This window comes from Acanthopagrus latus, chromosome 22, assembly GCF_904848185.1.
Source record: "Acanthopagrus latus isolate v.2019 chromosome 22, fAcaLat1.1, whole genome shotgun sequence".
NCBI lineage: Eukaryota > Metazoa > Chordata > Actinopteri > Spariformes > Sparidae > Acanthopagrus > Acanthopagrus latus.
In genome coordinates, this window is record NC_051060.1 from 17,549,520 (window position 1) to 17,571,008 (window position 21,489).

Below are 21,489 nucleotides of genomic sequence, written 5' to 3' on the forward strand. Positions count from 1 at the left end.
TTAGTCATCTTGTGAACCCTCAGCTACATCTCACAGCCCCGTGTTGCTCTCCAGATCCACTGCTGTAGACCACAAGATCTCCAATTGGAGATTTAAAAGTAACCAATTCAGTAGATTATTTTGTAAATGAGCACAAAAAAAATCTAATAGTAGTACAACTGATATTCCAAAATATCACCCTGCTTATCCATTGTGTGTGTGGTGAGTGAATGTGGGCGACAACAAGTCTGTAATAACAGTTTGGATCAATAGAGGGCGCCAACACACAGAAGAAGAATACTTGAAGCATTTGCGGTTGTAAATTGATCATTTACGGCTAGTGCTGTAGAGTAAAGTAAGTAAAAGCAGCATGTTGAAACACTCTGTGCTAGTCCTCATGTAGAATGCCCCACTTTGGAATAATCTCTGTTGGATTATAATTATTAGATACTTCAATGTTGTGGTGGTGGTTATTTTATACTGCTTGGTAGCTTTGATTAACTTATCTTAACCAGTAATGATACAATAATGACCATAGTTTCTAATATAAATTGGAATCTATTAAAGGGTAGCGCCACCAATTTAACACATTTATAGTGAGTTTACAAGATTTTGGGAGTTCTACTTTATATTAGAAAATGCAGTACAAAGACTTTTGTGCCTCCAATGAAACTGTCCACAATGAGCGTTATAAAGTGAAATGATTGACCAGTGGACTGCCTTTTAAAACCTTTAATATATTGATTGATGTTATTTATGTATTAAGAGGCAAATGAATCCCCTGAATGAAAATGTGAATGCTTGTTTCAAACATGGTCCTTAATGTCAGGAATCAGGGAGGACATTAACACATAACACTCAGAAGATTGCTTTTAAAATAAGCAAATGCCTACATTACCCACAATGCAACTTAGCCACTGCTCAACATCACCAGAGGCAATTTTTCAGGTGACATGCAGCTTCATTTTTAAGCAAATTGCCTTATACCACTTGTTCCACATATGAAGTTGTCCTCCCCAGGACCTGGAAACACACTTTAAAGGGGCAATATGTAGTTTTGGAGAAGAAATTCAAACATTTACAGTATTAATGGGTTAATAATACAAACTCAGAAATGTTTTTTTGTTTCCATAGCTGAACATCAAAACTGTTCTCAGAGGAAACTATGGCCCCAGAACACTCTTTGAGCGTAGAAAGGTGGCAGGGTCCGCCACATATAAACAAAGTATAACAGCGTGAAATTATGTTGTCCTTAATGGTGAGTTAGTTTATTCAGTTTATCCAGTCATGAAAACAGAGAGGCATTTTGTTAAGGCACGTACAACAAAATCAGTGTGTGAAATTGGTGGATTTACCCTTTAAGTTTCTAATAACTGGAGTTATTAGAGGAAAGTAGTAAAGTAAAAATTCAATATCCAACCCCGGAATGTGATGGAAACGACATATAAGATATCAGATAGAAAGATGCAGATATCTATGATTCAGTTTGGAACAAACACAATGATGAGAGGCATGAATTTTGCAGGGACAACAGTAGTTTTCCCATAATGCATCCCACCACAAGTCAATAAACCACAGAAACTCCTCCGAGAGAGAAAGCTCATTATCTATAAAGTCATTAGTGAGTGCGGGTCCTCTCCACAGCAGCGCTGGTTCCCCCTCCTCTCCTCGGTCCGGATCTGTGTGCAGGAGGAAGCTGTGAGCTCATCAAGGTCGGAGGACACGCCCTTAACTTCTGGAGCGGGTGCAGTAGGTGCACATGCTGCTTCCTCAGCCGGTGATCCGCCTCGTGTGTGTGTGTGTGTGTGTGTGTGTGTGTGTGTGGAGAGAGAGAGAGAGAGAGAGAGAGAGAGAGAGAGAGAGAGGCAGCGACACGCATTCAGGGGTGGGAACTTGTATTATTTCTCCCCTTCCTCCTCCTCCTCCTCCTCGTCCTCCTCCTCTTCTTTTGCGCATCCACCGCCCGCCGCCACCACCGCCGTCGAGCCCAGCCTGCCCGCCTTCAGCTCCCTGTGGTCCCGCAGACCGGAGGGGGGGAATCCACCTGCCTGCCGGAGAGCGGAGCGGACACACCTCGGGAATGGACGCCCTCAAATCCGCCGGCAGAGCGATCATCAAGAGCCCGGGAGTTCCGAGGCACACATGGGGAACTTCAAAGCACGAAAGTGAGTGAAGCGACGTGTGTGTGTGTGTGTGTGTGTGTGTGTGTGTGTGTGTGTGTGTGTGTGTGTGTGTGTGTGTGTGTGTTGGAGGTGTTCGGATCGTGGCACGGTGCTGTTAGTCGCACCTTGAGGGGGGGGTCAGGACAGTGTGTGCCTCCGGCTGTGCGCACCGAGCTGACGGACTGTTGTTTGTGTTGGTGCCCGATGATGCTGTAGCTTCTGACAGAGTCCAGTCTCAGGTGGAAATGCTTTCTATACTTCTTAACTTCCCTCCTGAGTGACCAACCCCCCCCCAAAAAAACCTCCCAAAACTGCCACTTAGATTAAAAACCAGCTTATTAGAACTGATGCCGAAAATTGGTTGAACAATGGAGGAGTTGATCCACAAAACAATTAGCTGGTAAGAGTCGATTAATCAGTCATATTGTTTAATCAAGCAAAAAAAAAAGGGTTAGATAATTGTGAATCGAACATCTTTGAGTTTTAGATGGGGATACATGACATATATTGGGCCAATAATAATAATCATCAGCCAATATTAGAACATATCAGTATGGCATCACAGTGGTTATTGCTGTTGCACCACAGCCAGAAGGACTTGGGTTCGAGACCCGGCTTGGGCTGGACCTTTCGGGACAGAGTTTGCATGCAAGACATGTAAGAAATTAAGTAAGATAAATCGGTTACTCTAAATCGTCCATCCATGTGAACGTGAGCGCCAGTGGTTGTTTGTTCTTATTTGTCGACCCTGTGATGAGCTTGAGCTTTATCCAGGATGAACCTCACAGTTGGCCAATGTCATCTGGGATCGGCTCCAACTCCCCCCCCCCCCACCATGACCCTGACAAGGATAAGCAGTTTCAGATAACGGGAGAATGGTTATTGCCCAGTAAGGAAATTGAATAGAGCTGATAAGCTTAGGGCGAAATTACACTTCAAAAGTGAAAGTATTAGTTGTCATATCGGTATTGGACATGAGAAGCAGGTAACTATCGGCTATCGTTAATGGCTTAAAAACATTGTGCGTGCCTTGTTTTGCACCCTTGATCGGACAAAACGTCACATTTAAAAGCATCACCTCGGCTCTTAGATGCGACTGTGATGGGCATTTTTTTGTCTTTTTTCGACCTTTCACTAAACCCCGACAGATACTTGTTCCTTGGGGCTGATGCTGATGTCGGCATATTGGCCGTTACACGCACTTTTTTTGCAGCGATCACTCAAATGTGGCTATCAATACTTGTGACAAAGATTGAGACAGGGTCTTTACAGATGAACAGTCAACGTTGTTGTCTAAAATGACATCAGTGCGATGAAACGGGAAACTTCACTGTGAATTTAATAATTACAAAGTACCCAAACATCTTTTCTTCAGGCTTTGTATCTCTAAAAAATAAATGTTGGGGCAACATACAAGAGGCTACTGATATCTGTGATTGGCCAGTACTATATGCTGATTTCAACTGATGAATCAATCAGGCTTTAGTTTTCATAGAATAAACACTAGACCTGCATCAGTTCATTGATTAGTCGCTGACTATTAAAGTACTGGCTAAATGTTTTCTTAATCACAAACTCATTTTGAGCACACTTTTGAGAAAAATCTGCGAAAGTAAACTGAATATCTGTGGTTCGTGGACAAAACAAGACATTTGAAGTTCATGTTTTTTCAAAACCAAACAATCGATTTACCCAGCCTGAGCAAATGATTGACAGAGTTATTAATGAAATCACTGTGTAACTTCAGAATACTATAAAATCCACCAACGTGCACAGCCAAATCCTAATGAATATACAGAAGTGGGATGATCTTTATTTTAGGCCCAATACTGAAGACCATAATTTTCATTGTTCTGTCTCCCTGAGGTAAAATCATGAGGTCGTTCATCCTGCACCTAAAAGTCTTTTTCTTCAGTTATTTAGGTCAAGTTTATACTTTTAAAGGTCGATGTTAACAGTAGCGGTCAGTTAAGAATGGCTATAGATGGATTGATAGACCACAACTCAACATCAGTAAGTACTTGAATATATTACCGTCAGCTTAAGGAATTATTCAGAGGGGTGATCTTTCAAAATGTGCACGGCTGCTCCTCGGGGTTACTACAGTGTGAAGTGCGGAGCGCTGAGGGAAGAGGTCATAACAACAAAACCTCGTCGCACCGTCAGTGACAGGCGGCGAGGAGTGAGGGGCTGCTCGGCTGCCTGCAGCCCTGCTGTCTCACCGATGTGTGAAGTGTTGTCTTGAACGCTCCCTCCCCCTGCAGCTACAGTCGCCTGCAAGCTTCTCCCTGCTGTAAATGCTAGCGCGCTGTTTTTTTTTCCTTACCCCCCTCCCTCATCCTGGATTCCCTGCTTTGGGAATAATCAGCCGCTCGTGCCAGCTTCCATTAAACATGGCTGATTAATTTCACAGGCGGGAAGATGCGCTTGGTTTCTCCTCAGCCTCTCTAGGAAATGTTCTACATCCATTATTGAATATTGAATATTGAGTCAGTGGGATTTCAAAAGTTTCCTCACTGGATTAGGGCTTTAACGATTCTCCCCCCGATGGCTTCTGCACGCGTCACGTCCCACGATGTCAGCGTTAGGTGACAGGTTGTCTTAGCTGGTTCAGGCTGCCGATGGCTTGCCGGACGAAAAACTTCAAATCTTCGGCTCCTGCGCAAACACTGATGGACGGGAGTCGTTATTATTCTCACTCAACAGCTCCAACATTAAGACCCGCTCCATCATCACCATGGCGACTTTATCACGACAAAAGCTGACAAACAAACATGTTATTGAGAACAAAATCGTCTGTGTCACATTGTCAGCGGGGGCCACCGCATTGTGCTTTTTTTTTCTTCTTCCTTCTCTTGCTCGTTGTTGGCGCCGGATAGAGATGGGAAGAAAAGAGAAAAAATAAAAGGCAGAGTGATTTTTGTCAGGGGAGAATCCAGCTGGACGGCGAGCGCCTGGTGACAGAGGCAGTTTGCTGTCCGGTTGAACCCCCCCATCAGGGGAGTCAGTGAGGCTGTGAGAAAGAAAAAAAGAAAAAGAAAGAAAGATGTGAACACAAGCAGCCACACGCTGTACAGACAGACAGACGGATGGAGGGACAGGGTGACACCTGATGTCCAGAAGCCACTTAGCAGGAGAGAGGACGATGGCGGTCTGGATGCCAGCATGTGGCAATGCATCAAAAACTGGCCGTCGGAATGCAAATAAGGCGACGTCGCAGCTGCTTGGCAAATTGGCACGAATTAGGTGTGAGTAAAAGTTAAAAAAAGAAAAAAAACTAGACACCTGAGAGCGATGGATCATTCGTTTCTGCTGCCTCAAGGTGAAGTAACAGCGAGAGGTGATGACTGCGTACTGTTAATTTGTGGTGCGGCTTTTCTGCATTGACTGTGCCAAGTTGTTTAATAGTGAGATTATGCAGGACCATTATGTAAAGGCTCAGTCATATAATGGGAAATCAATACGAGTGTCTGCTGAAAGGATGGCGCGTCGGTGCTTTGTTCCTGATGAGACTTAAAGTGAGACGAGTGCGTCTGATTGGATGGTTAGGGGCCACCCTGAGGTGGGGTTACGGACGTGATCAATTAGCCGAGCACCCGACCTCTCTGCTAACATCACTGTGAAGGCCAAACCCTCCCCTTGACCAACACTTGGGTCGACGCGTCTGCTGAGCCCCTTTCAGGCACCTACATCATTAGGTTAACAACAGTTTTTCATGTCAGCCTGCGTGCCCGAGTCGCTTATTTTCAAAAGTCATAACAGCAATCTTACCGGGTCGGACCAAGTGACCTTTCATCAACACGTCCAACACATCACACGTCTGAATTGGATGCTGTAAAGGCTCTAAATGAATAGTTAAGTGCAAGCTTCCTGCATTCCCTTGGTATTTAGACTTTTTTTTTTAAGATGTTAGGGTCAAAAGCCGAAAAGAAAAGATGCTATTTTCCCTCGTAGAACAAAAGACGCTTCAGCCGCAGTGGCCATCAAACCAGCCCTCCTTTACTACATTCTGTTAGCAGCATGTAGTAAATGAACATGATGAAATGATGAACATCCAGCGAAACGCTTTCCATACATATTAAACGCACATTATTACGCTCATACACTGAAATGAATTCTGCGCTCTGACATTATGATACGGACAACAGACTGTGCCCTCTAATAACTGATGGAGCTGATGAGAAAATGTGTTCGCTGACAGACGAGAGGCTCTCTGTTATCCACAGCTTTGAATGCCTGCGAGTACACGGAAAACATTATTTTACTGCAGTGTCAATACTCGATATATCACACTGGCGCTGTGGCTCTTTTTTTTTTTTTTGCTACGATGAATGTTTAAGTGCTTGCCACCTATTTTTCTAAAAGACCAAACACTGTCACTTTAACAGATCCAGCAAAGAAACATTGTTTTATGTATGAAAAGGGCTGAAAAGTTAATCGTGTATTCTCATGAAATTCACCGTGGATGATAACCTCCTTTTTATAACAAGGCGTTCCTGATCCCCGAAAGATGATTCGGATGAATTAAGACAAAATTGAAATGTCCTGTTAGGTTCTGAAATACCTTACTGTCTCCACACCTGTGATGTTAATAATGTGCCTTTGTGAAAACTGTATTCTGCAATTCCGACTGATCCCTTAGTGCCTGTTTCGTCACTATTTATAACAACCAGATCTCTTCCTCGGGATGAGACACGCAGTCGGCATGATAAATGAGCGAAATACCTTACAAAGAGTCCCCAGTAAAGACCAGGCGCTATCATTTCATGCTCACTCCGCCTGACTGAAATAAAAAGCTCTATTCGTGGACATGTTTGAAAGCCGGTCCTCAGCTCTTTGTGCCAGCAGCGAGCTGACATGTACAGCACTTCCCCATCGCCCCTCGTGGCCGTCCGTTGTCATCTGTCGAGGTCAAAGCCACTGGCAGGACGGAAGAGGACGCAGCATGTGCCCGGAGTGCAAGCCTTCCCCTCGGATCACATCACACAGGAACAGTGCGGGCCGCTCCGCGTCTCGGAAGTCAAACACGCTTGCCCTTGGCGGCAAGGACGTCCGTGCTGTACAGTCTGCATCGATTTAAAGTGTTGGTGGCTTCGGGACAGACTCAGTTGAATCCCGTGAGGGTTCGTCCTTGGGTTTTAGGATTGTCTTTTTGTGTCGGTTTTAGGGGTGTAAACATCTGAGCCGCTTTCTGCTGCACAGCCGTGTGATCGGCATTAAAGAGGAGGCAGAAAGGAAACTCAACTTACTTCTTGAACAAACATCTCAAGCGCGCCTGCGTTTGATTTCTCAAGCGCTCTTTGCTTCGAGGCGCACGTCAGAATTTTGCAGTTGGCATCGCTGTGCTCAGCAGCCCAGACACGAGCCTGATCTGAAATTAGCGGACTCGGCAGTCGTTAGAGTTTCGACCGGTTCGGAGAGCCTGGCAGTGAACGCAGCCTGCGGTTCTATTAAACCCTGACAGAGGCTTGATGGAATGGCGCGCGGGTGGCGGCGGCGGCGGCGGCGGTGGTGTCAGTTAGCGCTGACCCTCGTGGAGCAATTATCTCTCAATGGCTCGTTAAGACTCTGGAAGCCATGAGTCAGGGACGTACCAGCGGGGAGGAGGAAGAGCAGAAGCAGCGGGGGGGGGGATTGGTGGTGGTGGGCATGATGGGGAATATCCCGGATAATGAATGACAGCGATATGTTGGTAATGAGGAGGGTAAAGGCTGGGATTAGCAGGGATTCCTCTGCTTTCAGTGTGACAAAAAAAGACGAGGAGCTGATAACTGTAGACCGATGGAGCATTTTGAAAATTGTGTCATGATGCAGGATTCAAGTGCCGATTTGGAGTATCGAGCTCATCTAAAGAGAGGCTATATTCTATCGCCACCTCGAGAGACTAGAAGCCAAGCATATGGTTGGGTTTTTTCACCGAGGCGTTCCGCTGGTAGACCCTGGATTTGTTCTAGCGGGATGTAGCCAGGAAAGGTTGAATTTGCATCCAGTACGTGACCTTTCACTGCAATACACCCTGTTTACAGTGCACACGCAAACACACACACTCCATGAACGGACAGGGGAGATAAGAAACGAGCAGCGCTCAAGTTGGAGTGTGCACATTTGTCAGTATTGAAGTGACTTTGCAGAATCCAGGATCTAGTATATAAAATGCGTGCAGTTATTTAAAAGGCCCGGTTGAGCCAATATGTGCTCTTAGCTGAGCTTCAGCATATCAGACGACGGTTTAACTGAACAGATTTGCCACCGATACTCTGCATAATTCATGCTCGCACGCTCATCAGTCTCACCGGTCCGCAGATTAGACGATAGTGTTGCTAATGAGTTTTTCACAGAACGTGCTTTTAGGAAAGCAAACCTGTCTAATGGATTTCTTATTTCAAAGTTCAGCCGTTTGCCAAAGTTACCGGGGGGGCTGCTGGCATCACATCAGTGATTTTAAGTCATTTAAATCTACAGCGTCTGCCCGTGGATGCTTTTAATTCATGGCTCAGAAAACTCGATTATTATGAAATAATCAGGCCCTCTCTTGTCTTCTGTAGGACAGAGAGGCTCTAACATGATGGCGTACTGGGGATGTGCCTTAAATAGACTCAACAACGCTGTGTTTTTCCCATCCAGAAGTACCACATAGCTCTGTTAGGCAATGACTCAGTGAGGCTGAGGCTCAGACGCAGTTGCATTCAGTTGTATGAATAATAATCGCCGAATAGAGGATTTCGAGTGAGTGCGCGACCTTTTGACTCTTTCTTCTTTTCCCAGAGGAGAACTTTAAGAGCTAAACCCCCCCATCAGTGTGATTAGTTGGATTACTGTCAAAACCTCAGTGACAGCTCTCTCTGCACACTTTTTGGTTATCTGCTCCCTACGTGACTCTTGTGACAGACTTTTTTTTGACTTTATTTCAGAATCAGAAGACTTTGTTAATCCCCGGGGGGAAACTGTTTATTTCCTTTTCTGTCTCTGTCTCGTGTCTCTGACATGAGATTGAATATCGTATCAGGCTCTACTGGATGGCAGCGTGTGATCGGTCGGTCCAGACTGAAATATCTGAACAGCTGTTACATGGATTTAGATGAACTTTTGGAGACAGTCCTTGTTTCCTGATGGTGTATCCTCATAACACTGATGATCCTCTAACTTTTTCAGGAGTGCCGCAGTGAGGCTGCAATGACGTTTTTCTTGTAAAATATCTTAAATACCTTAATGTTGGAATGACTGCCATTAAATTCGGCACAGAGATCCATGTCCCTCTCAAGATGGATTGTATCGACGTTGGCTGATACTTTCACTCTCTCGCTCGCTGACACACTCAACTAAGATGGTGAACATCATACCTGCTGAACACCCGCATGATGTCTTTGTAAAACAGATTGATAAGGTAGAGTCCACAGCCTTGACACGGCTCTGAAGTATCACTCGCTTAACTGTGCCGTGTATTGATAAATCCACAGCACTGTTTGAGGCACTGAAGTATCAGACAGGCTTGTGAAGTGTTCTCTTAGTCCTGCTTCATCTTGTGTCTACAATATTCTCTTAACTATATGCTATAAAAACTAAATTCTGTACTATCTTGTGGCCGATAACTTCTTTAGAGTTAATAGTATCGTTATTTTAGTCACGGCAGAGTGGGGATCACGGATACAATATGATCCATGATCATTCAGTAGCATCTGCGCTGCTGAAAACACGGCCCCGAAAAAGCCACGACTCCAACAAAATAGGGTATTTTGTGTTGGAAATAATGAGTACCAGTCTGTCTGTGTGGTTCTGTTATCTTGTTTTGGTTCAGTCGCCCTCTTGTGAATCCACTTCAGGTTGCAAAGGTGCCGTTTTTGGCCGTACTTCCGTCCGTCAAGAGGAGGCATTTAATGGATTTAGGATATTGTCACACTCGACATGCTCTTGGCAGGTTAAATGCACCTCTGGAGCTATTTTTTTTTTCCTGGGTTTGTTTGGGCGGGCAGGTGAGGACAAGGCTATTCAGCCTCACGCTGGGTATGACAGGTGCTTCACTCGGCTAAATGCTCCTCTTGTCGCGCTCGTCTCCTTGTGTTTTAATCCTGCGGGTTTGCCGTGGGTATTTTGAAATTTAATAACGCCCCATTCTTCTCCCGTCATAGGTCTGGGTTTAGTTGGAGCTTATCGGGAGCCCCTTCTGTCCTTTTATTCCTCAACTACCATATCTGCATTAATGCCTGGAAATCCTCAGCGTGCCAGGCAGATTCATCTCAATTCTTCCTTTTTCGCGTGAAGACAACTTTATCGCAATTTAGCGGGAGATCCAGTGGGGATCTTGGCTTGCTTTGTAGTCGCAACAAAGGCGTTTGCGTGAGGGATCTAACAAGACGTGTGTTTGTGCTGCTGTCACTTTACTTACAGTGTGTACTGGGGGGGTTTAGTTTTGTTGAGAAGGTTACTGCGAATGTTACGTAAAATTTCCATCAACTGTTGACTTCTGTATTGACTTTATTGTCGTGACTGTGATTTTTTTTTTTCCGTCCCACCCCACCCCGTCTTACCCCAGCTGCAGTTTATTTTCCTCACTGTTGCACTCAACACATATTGATTTCTAAAAGCCTCGGCCTCATGTTATTAAAAACTGCTCCACATGATATTCTGTATCGATTTTCTTTGTGATGCCTTTGGGACTTGTTATGGCAAGTATATAAGGCGGCCCGCAGTGTGTATATGTGTCCCCTTACAACTGGTACTATATCTATATCTATATCTATATCTATATATATATATATATATATATATATATATATATATATATATATATATATATATATATATATATATATATATATATATATATATATATATATATATATATATATATATATATATATATATATATATAAATATAATATAATATAATATAATATAATATAATATAATATATTATAATATATTATATTATAATATAATATAATATATTATAATATTATAATATTATATTATATTATAATATATATATATATATATATATAATATATAATATAAGTACCAGTTGTAAGGGGACACATTTGGTAACTCATATGAGTCTTTTTAAAGCCTTCCAGGTTATCTAAGCTTAAATCTGATCACTGTGTTAGCCGGTTTTAACAGCCATGAGGGTTTTCGCCTCTCTAAGCACTAACACATGTAATCAGACCACAGCTTTGGGTCTTATCTACAGCTCATTATTATGCAGCTCCATGCCGTCTCTCTGGAGTGTTTTTAGCGCCAACAAGGTTCCCCCGGCCTGCAGTAAAGTGAATTATGCAACGAGAGGAAACTGAGACACCCCGTCTTGGGAAAAGATGCCTGCTGCAATGACAACGCACACATAGACACACCGGCACCATCCCCGCTTCCTGCTCAGTGTGTTACAGCGAGGCCCGAACATCCGAGACCTCTTTGTGTGTGATGTGTGTGTGTGACAGCTGTCTGTGAAATGGGAAATGCTGTCAGTCCAGTGTTGGGAGTCTTTTTGAGCATGTTGTCAATTATGAAATCCGTGTGTGTGTATGGAAGAGAGAGAGTAAGTACTGCAGATGCCTGTGTATCCTCAATGTGTGTGTGTGTGTGTGCGTATCATCAGCTGAACCTGCTCCTCCACCGGAGATCCAAATCCCATCTCCCATCTCCATGTTCTGTTCCTCTGAAAAATTCAAACACGCCTCGCCATTTCTGACACATCATGCCCACCTCCCCATCCGAGCTCGGCGCCAATCCCGAGGAACCCGCGCCTAAAAATAACCCTGTACCTTCAAAGTGAAAATGGAAAACTCCTGTAGAGAAGACGGCGTGTGTGCCATTACGGCTCAAGACAAAGCATGAAGAAGTTCCTCTCACAAGACCGGTTATCTCGATGTTGCAGTTGTCGGTTGGATTGAGATGAGCTGTTGATGGTTCGAATCCGACTGAGATTACCGAGTCAGCTTCCCACTGTTTTCCTCCGACAGACGTGACATTTAACTCTGAAGCCAGATGACGGCGATGATGATTGACTTAAAAAAGCTGCAGCGAAATGTGAGAATATTGCTGCAGCTCTTCAGTCGCCTCGATACAATTTCATTTTCTTTTTGTTTCATCTTTAATTATTCACATCTGTTTTACATAAAGTTATTTTTAGGTGCCCTTGGCAGAGTTGGATAAAGGTCACGGCATGAATATAAGGGCTTAATTTCCGCTGGGATCGCGGAGGATGTGTTTACTCGCTCCTTTCAAAATCCTATTTTTGTCTCATTGTTCTGTTTGAGTCTTCTCTCTGTTCGGCTGCTTAAATTTAGATGAGAGAAAGGCTCCGAGGTGATAAAGATGTTGATGGGTACATTTGAGTTGCCTTCGGTTAGAACTGTGATCACAGCAGTGAGCATCAACAACAGCAGCAGCAAGTGATCTGCTGGGTTTTTTTTTTTTTTTTTTGCCCTGGGTATCACCTGTCAGGCAAACTCTTGACAGGCTGTAAAGATGAAGAAAGCACTTCTGCCTCCTGTGTATGCTTTTCAGGTTGTGTTTTATACTCTGAAATGATGCTGCAAATAGCTCAGTGCGCTAAAGAAGATGGAAAAATGTAACGTTGTCGTAAAGTTTCTGTCGAAGAAACGTACGTAGCATTTTTCATTTTTAGCCATGCTAGTGTCATGATTCTATGGATGGCAATGTCAGTCTGTCAGTGTCAGCAAATTCCTGCAAAACATGGTGCATCCCCGTAGTCACAGCTGTGAACATATCAAGGTTGGCTGATATGTTAAAATCTTTCAGTCGTACATATACAGCACATGCGGGGAGCAGGAGACATCACACTCCCCTTACTAGTGTTGAGAAATGGACTGTTTTAATTTCCGTCTCGTTCACCTGCTACTAGTGAACTGACTCACGAACATTGTACTTTCGAGTTAGGTTCATTAAATCAGCCAAATAAAGAACAACTACATTGTTTTCACCCAGCCCTACGTCATATGTTTGGGGTGATCCGACATGGCTTTTTCAGGTACAGGTTATTAGAAATCAAAGAGACAGATAACTGATATTTGGAGCTGCTAATAATTTGCTGGAAAAAAATGCAGATCTTAGTTTCAACTTTGAGAAAAACCAGTGATGGAATAAACCAAAGTACATTTTGATCAAGCAGTGTACTGAAGAAACATTTTGAGGTACTTTACTTGAGTATTTCCTTTAGCTGCTACCTCTTTACAGCATTTCTTGGATATATTTAGTTCCTATTTTTTTTTTGCAGATGCATTTTGTTGAATTGGTTATAGGGCATTAATTGTGAAGTTTATTTTATCTGCATTCAGATGAAAAATCACAGAAGGATAATCAGAAAAATGCTGAATATTGGCCCAGATACTCAGCCAGGCCTGTGATCAGTTCACCCCTATTATATGTATTTCTTCAGCATGTTGTCACTGTCCGTGTGAGCATGCTAACATGTTTGTAGCGTTTAGCTTAAAGGCACTGCTGCCTATTACAGCCTCGCAAATCTGGTAGTTCGGCTGTAATATTGTTTATGTTTGTTTGGCACAATAACCAATTGTGTTGTGTATCATTTGCTAGAATTAAATTGTGCCCATCTCACCACTAAACAAACCCACTGTATGCCCTTTTAATGTACAGCGCCATTGACCTTCTGCAGCCAAATCCAGCCCGGGATCTTTTTCTTACACATTCATATTTAGTAAAAACAAAAATATATCAAGAAGAAGAGTGTCTAATTTAGTTTGAATGAGTCATTGTGAACTGAGCTCAAGCACTCCCATCGATTACCCCGTCAGCGCCCCCTGCTACTCCAAAGTCGTGAGACGTGAGAAGCCGAGGTATCCGGCTGTGTCAGACTATGGTGCCCATCAGTCAGCTGGAAGGGTCTAAGTGTTCTACCGCATTAGAGGGGGATTCCTGTGGGAAGCCCTCATCTATTAAAAGGGGCTCAGAAGAAGCACTGTCTCAAATGAGATCGGCGGCTCTCGAAGGTGACTTGTTTGGCCTCGGCGAGATAATGGATGGGAAAAATAATGATTGCCCGAGCAAAGTGTTGTCTTCCTCGCGCTCAGCTCGAGACGGGGCATCTGAAAACACGCAGATTCCGTTTTTTTTTTGTTTTTTTTTAAACGAGTCACAGCTTTACCCTTGAATACAAAACACTAAAATACTAAATATAATGCTGTTATTTCATGAATGGGTTTGTGTTGAAGGAGCTATTTATGGTTGAAGAAGACATTCAAAATAGGAGCCGGTAACTCCAGGGGGAAAAAAAAAAGATCTGTATCGGCACAGAGAAAATCATGCCCTGTTTGAATTGCTAATGAAAGCAATCCTGCCACGGTGCTGAGCGATTATGCTTTATGAATAAATAGCCGCAAGGAAAGATTTCCTTCAGTGTGTGAGTGTCTGCGTAGTTCATGTGGTTAATGCTATTCTTACTCTTTCTCTATCCGAACTTTAAGACACCTCGTAATAAAGGGTGTTGACGGAGTCCTCGTTCTTGAACTGCTCTGGAAATGTTCAAGCGATAACTTCAAGATTTAATGTGCTTACAGATCAATGGGCAGAAAAACTGATGTTGGTGCTGCAGACGTGCATGGAAATCTCAGAAGCATTCATTTAAGAGACGGCAGCGTTGATGTCTGACACTGACAGACGGCGTCTGCTGAGTCGCTCAATAAAAATGACACAAGGCACTTTCGGCGGACGCTTACCGTCGAACTCACCTCCGTATTTGACGCCCTTTGGTCAATGATAAGCTACAACTGTCAGATCGTAAACAGCCTGTGTAACGAACAATCTGTCCGTCCTCCCTTGCGCTGTCATGTTTTGATTAATTAGCGCACAGTGAGGACGATAAACAAACAGTTAAATGGCTTTACACGAGAACGTCTAAATAACGGATGCCAACAAGTGCTTGCACCTAAACAGCTAAATTGATCGTGGGTATATAACTGCTCAACGAGTGATTCATAAGAGTTGTTTTTCAATCTTCCACCTCTGATTTAAGCACAGTGTTTTTCAGTCCTGCAGCGTTAAATGTCGCCCTGCTCCAACACCCCCCTGATTTTAATTGGTTGTTATCAGGCGGCTTCATCAGGCTGACGAGCTGATCATTTTGAATTAGGCGTGTTGGAGCAGGAAAGCGTCTAAAATATGCAGGAGAGGGACAGGAACAGGGTTGAAAAACACTTGTTTAAGCAACTTGAATTACTTTTCTGTTTGAAAATGGCGATGGTTCAAAAACAAAAACTAACTAAAATGCCAATGTTGAGTGTGCAGACACAGGCTCAAATTTGTGATCAGCTGTTTTCCAAGTCAGACACTGTGTATGCCCAGTCACTTTCCAGTAAATAAGTCATTATTTTCACATTAATAGGCCGCTCGGTGGTAATTTCTTGGTGATCTGGCAATATTTTGGATTTAAACCCAAAGTGAAAAGGGAACCTGATAATGTTAAAGGTAAAATGAGTTGGTTACCTCCCTGTTGGAGGTGTGCAGCCTGCCGCCTGTAGCTCTTCATCTAACAGCTCCGTCTTGTTACATCGCTGACTGACTGCTCCTTTACAAATACCAAAAATGAACTATGTTTTGCTCGGTAGATTAATTTTTGATTAATGATAGCAGTGTTGAACTCACTACACATGTTGCATTTCCTCTGACTAGCTAACTTCAAAATAGTTTCACCGGTGATTTTAATGGGAAGGTGCAGCTGTAGGAAATGTTAATTTTACATTAGCAGTTCATTAACTCAGTGCTTTTTTTCGAGTTGGTGGAAGAAATTTTGTCCCTGTGGCAACCCTGCCTGCAGCTTCATTGGACTTGGATTTGCCAGCTGACCTGGAAATCTAAAAGCTGAAAGCTAAAAGCTGAAAGCTGAAAGTGAAGTTCTCAGTAAAGCTGAGGGGAGCTGGGTCTGATGATAATTCTTGGTTGGCTACAAGTGACTGTTTCATAGACACATAGCCATTTGATCAATCCATCCGTCAGAGGAAGAAAATGTAGAGCATTGAAAACATGACTTATGTTGCTGTTGGATAAAGTTTTTCCAGCCCTGTAAAAAAAACATAAAAAAAGGTTGTTTAATATGGATTACATAAGAGTACTCTGAATTAATTCTGGCATTTCCACCCGCTCTTACTTTGTAAATAACATCCTTCCCAGGCAGAAAGATACATGGGGTTTAAAACCTTGTTTTCCACCACCACTTTAATGGAAAAGTGCTGCTGCAGTGACATCCGACTCTACTTCGAATATCATTTATTTGACTTTAACCAGATACACAGCCCAGCGTGATCTTTCCTCGGTCCTCTGGGGGGAAAAAAATGCTGTTCGTGGTTTAAGAGTGATTGTTATTTTCATGTATTGTGGCGCCACTGTACAAGATGAATTCTGCCTCCTGGAAATGTCGCTTTATAGAAAAAAAAAAAAGTCATTGTTTGCTTATCTGGCTCAGTCCTGCCGAGCATCATGCCAGCCAACTGTCACTGTCTGCAGAGCAAATATTAGCACTGCGGGATGCCAGCTATAAATAGAGAACAGGAAGTCATTCAGGAGCAATACCCAAATGTCTGTGTTGACTTTTAATTTGAAGCATGTAATAATGGATGCCCGCAAAATCACCCTGGTGTTAATCCCATTTCAGTCCCTGGACACTTCTGAGGACAAAAACATGCTTCTTAGAGTGGAGAAGATAAGACTGTTTGACTGCTGTGTGTGAGAACGATGGTTTCATCCTTTCCGAATTAACGATTCACACAGCCTTTGGAGGAGGGACGCTGACGGGGGGGTCAACGCCTATGTTTTGCATAATAACTGCAGTCAAAGGTAATTAGCATTCAGGAGATTATAGGGAAGACTTTCATCGGGTTACGATCGTTTTTCGGTTATCGTTTTTTAATAACTTGCTTATCACCCCTAATGTATCTTTCATGCTTCGAGGCACACTTAAGACAGTTATGAATGTTGATGTTTTGTAATGGAAAAAGGACAGCTCAGTTTTTATCTCGAGTACAATAAAGTCCTCCATACATTTAACCTTTCATGTTACAGTAGCTTGTCATTTTTTGGAAATGCTGCACAATTTATGCTGAGGCCCAAATTATTATCTCTCACGTGTCTGTGTGCTAAATTTTAAGCTACAGCTAGCTGCTGGTTAACTTAGACTAAGAAAAACTGGAAACTTAGACACAGCTAGCTACTTAACTGAGTTGTTTTTACATTGTTTTTACGTTGTTTGCCTATTTTCCAGTCTTTGTGCCAAGATAAGATAAGCTAACCTCAGCTGGCAGCTACATATTAGCTCTTGGCTAGAAAACATAAAATGTATTTCTCAGAATCTATATCTGTTAAAAAATGAACGCCTATCAATATCTTTTAAAGTATTTTTTAAATTAATTATATTGAGTGTTTATATGTTTATATGGCCTTATGATTTGGTTATACTGCTACAGGTATTTATGCTAGGTCATATTTAATATCTCTAAGCGAGGCTATTTTTGTTAGCCTGGTGTCGGGCTTTTAAATGAAAATTAAATCCAATTGAGATGTGTAGCCTGGTAAGCATATACACAGGTTTACAACACTAACATAAAAATGTACTTCAACATTGTAGAAACATTTGATCCAGAGTTTGGAGCTTAATTTCTTGGAGACGCCCAGACATGTTACACAGACGCCATCTTGCCCACCCCTTCCCAGTTCTGGTGAGGATGGCTGAATATGAGCAAAGATAAAGGAAGTAAATTCATCCGTCTGTTTTAATCATTGATCGTTATAAATATGCTAGGTTTTCAAAGAAAACATCCTAAATTATTTTCCTTGCCATCCTTAAGACCTCCCTGCGTCAGAGACTCCATTTTAAGCTATGTCGTGTTCCACAGCTGCATCATCAGTTCATTGTTTTATTGTAGCCTACTGCTGTATTTTTACGATTTCATAGCGTAACATGACAACTTAAATATGTACTTGTGGTTGAAATCTCAACGTGGCAAAATGCGACATAAGTAAAATTGAGGTGAAACAGGTGCCACATAGACGGTGAAAGACATTAAGTTTGATGAAGCAAGCCCTGCACCCAACAGGGTTTGTGTATTCCAGGTGTGTGTGTGTAACGCTGTAAGTAAGGTAACGGGTGCTGAATAAACTGCCGCAAAGGAAACACCTGTGCGTCCTCCCTCTCCTTCGAGATATCCTTCAAGGCGGCCCTCTCCGATCGATTTCCTAGTCACAGGCTTGAGGACAGCGGCGAGAGGAAACACAAAAAAGACAAATGAGAGCCCATAGAACTCAAACAGTTTGACGCATTGATAATGTTGTGAAATTGCATCGTAGCTCTCTGAATCACATTAAAGTGAGTCATGGTGTGCCTACAGATTCCCACCCCTGGTGAAATTACGACGCTACATGATGTCAGTCACTTGCAAATTTCTTCCTTTTGTATTCCCAGGCTGTCCTTAGCGGCTCCCACTTTGCCGTGGCTCTATTTGCTCAGCCATGCATGCGCTTGATAACTCACATCATCATTATGATTAAGAGTAGATATGGTGTTTTGAAGTGAAAGCAATTAATGAGCGGGTTCTGGTGAAAAGAGTATATTATGTTGAAAGATCCACACGAGCACTGATTCATTCAAGGACCTCCGGGGCAAATAGTTGATTCACGACCCTGAATAATTTCACTCCAGATATATTTCACCTGTCAGCGAAACTGAAAAAAAAAAAAAAAAAAAAAAAAAGCTCAAAGGAAAATGGTTTTCTAAGTAGACTCAGACCAAATTAAATCTTGGTGTAGTCTTCAAAGATTTCAATCATCCATTCGACTGGTTTGTCTTATTTCTCTCGTTCTCTGACAGCTTTTGTCAGCAGTAAAAGAAACTCTAACCCATCACTTTGAAATGAGACTTCAATGAAATCTCCATTAAAACGAGGCTTTTCAGGGCAAAAAATAATGTTGTAATTAAACGGTGATGTCGTGGCAAATAAAAAGGTGGCTGCACTGGAGATAGTGATGATAATAAAAGAATGGAGACATCATATTTTAAGAGGATTTTTGCTGTCTATCGTTCTAAAAACCATATTGTTATGATTACCATCAATTTTACACCAGCGATGTTAAAAAAAAAGTTTACACCAAGGAGTAAATCCAGTTTCTAAAAATGCGCTCTTCTTCCATCTATTTATTGCTGGAAAAACAACTCGGCAACACTGGCTAGTCGGAGGTGTTTGTGTTCATTTAACCACCGTGTTTTTTGGCATCGGGCCTTCGTTAAGATGCGTGTTCACTGCCGAGAACGAGAAGAAGCGGAAATAAGTTGATCAACGGGAAAAAAAATAACTGCCAGCTATTTTGACGAGTTATTTTTGATTCTCGAGCAAACCTCCCTCAGCTCCAAGCTTGTCGTTTGTGAAGATTTGCTGCTTTTGATGATGTTAAATTAAAAATCGGAATAATCTGGGTTGTTACTCAGACAAAACAAGCAGTGTGAAGATGTCACTTTTGGATTCAGGAAATTGTGATGAAGATTTCTCACTATTTCATATTTTATCTCACTTACATTTTCTTTCCCAGACATAAAACTTGGTCTTTAATCTACAGCACGACGTTAAGGTTGATGGTGCTTTGTAACATCACTGTGTTATGTTATGGTAGCATCAGTGTAAGGTAGGCGTGTGTCATGTCATATTCTGATGGTGGATGGTCATGATGGTCATGTCATATTCTCCGTGGCTTCTAGACAAACCAGAAGCCACGGATAACAAAGAGAAGGCATGAAGACTGGACTTAAATATCTAAAGTAGGGCTAGTGAACAAATGAAACAAATCTAACACATGTACGCAGAAAGACGGCAGGAAAACAGACAAAGACAGGAAGTGCAAAAACCCCAGACACATGAGTATATTACAACAAACCTAAATAGTTTAGTTACGAGTCAAGCTAAAAATCTTAATTGTGAGTCACAAACCAAACATTTTTTTTCTACATGGTCTCATAATATCAAGAATATCGTTCCAAAACTACCCTAAAATATTGTTTCAGTTGTCCGCCTTTAGCGTGAGAACAATCAAATGAAGGAAGTCAAGGCTGAGTTATCAGCAGTCTTGAGTCAAGTGGTTCTGTATTTGAGCCCGGTGGATGTGTAACGATCAGTTGTGGAGGTGGGAGTTTTATGTAGTGCTTACAGCAGAGTGGAGGTTAATTCCACTGAGCACTTTATGTGGTTTGCACACTTCTTTGATGCCTGGCCAAGGTGTTCAGTCATGTAATTTGCAGGTACCACCTCCTTGTTGCCGCCGATGGTGAGTCTGCGGTCGCTTAGCAACATCGGCTGTTTTGATCACATGCCTCCGCGTTTGTTGATGTTGTCAAGCAGGAGCCGGCGCTGTAGGTCCGATCGACAGCCTCCTAATATCCCCGAGCCCCTCTGATAAGCCGGCACGTTTGATACATACGTGAGGAGGGGAGGGATTTATTTTAATTTCTGGGTTCGATCGCAGCCAGAGGGAGCGACGGGTACAGTAGGTGAGCGAGGTGAGTGCAGGGATAGAATTAAGTGAAGACAGTCAGAAGAGCTTGAGCTTGAAAGGAAGGACTGAGCTTTACTTGGTTCCCCCGCAAGGCAGAATCAGGAAAACCAGTTACAACCCCCCCCCCACCCACACACACACACACACACACACACGCGCACACATCCCAGCCCACCATCTTCCCTGAATGTGCGGCCTATTTTCCCTGTCAAGGTGGTGTCCTAGATTCAAAGTTCCATCGGATGAGTAAAACAGTATCAAGAAGGATGTGGAGGATGGGGGTGTCAGCTGGATCAAAAAAAAAAGCAGCTGGATGTTTCCTTTACTCGTGTATTGATGTTGTACTGATTTCATTGGATTAGAATCAAGGTGGTGTTTGAAAAAAAAATGGCCTACTTTCTGACCTGCAGGGGAATTGAAGATATGGAATGGTTTCGTTACTGTGACCCCGGAGCGCGCGCTTATTCAAACGGCTTTTAGCAATTAACTTGGGTGATGGTGTCTCGGGGAATTCACACGCCGCCCTCCCCCCCTCCGCCTGCTTTTTGCATTCGCCCTTTTCGTCCAATACTGTGGCTGTGCGCACATCTGTGCGCGCCTGTTTGCTTTATTAATTAACCGTCAGTGGAGGTGTTCAGCCAGGGAATCCACCCGGGTACGTTTTTGACTTCTTAGTGCAAATTAAATTACTGAGCGCGGAGCTCACAGAGACAGCTGGTGAACGCCGCGAGTAGCTGAGGGCGTGCTGAGCACATGGCGCCCATTATACTACAACAGTCGGATCAGCTAACTGTGAAATGCTACACTTGTCAGTCGTTCGTTCAACAGTGTTGAATATTTTACT

The 21,489-nt window shown here is 42.9% G+C and overlaps 1 protein-coding gene across 17 annotated transcripts in view; it reads left to right on the plus strand.

Annotated features, from left to right (window-relative positions):
* The first annotated feature begins 1,251 nt into the window (after nt 1-1,251).
* Nucleotides 1,252-21,489, plus strand: part of si:dkey-71h2.2 (low density lipoprotein receptor adapter protein 1) — a 94,056-nt gene continuing 73,818 nt past the window's right edge. For all 17 annotated transcript variants that reach the window (XM_037087343.1, XM_037087339.1, XM_037087340.1 and 14 more), the window contains exon 1: nt 1,252-2,144. In XM_037087343.1, coding sequence (XP_036943238.1) covers nt 1,739-2,144 — 406 coding nt within the window. In that variant the 5' untranslated portion in view covers nt 1,252-1,738. The remainder of the gene's footprint in view (nt 2,145-21,489) is intronic.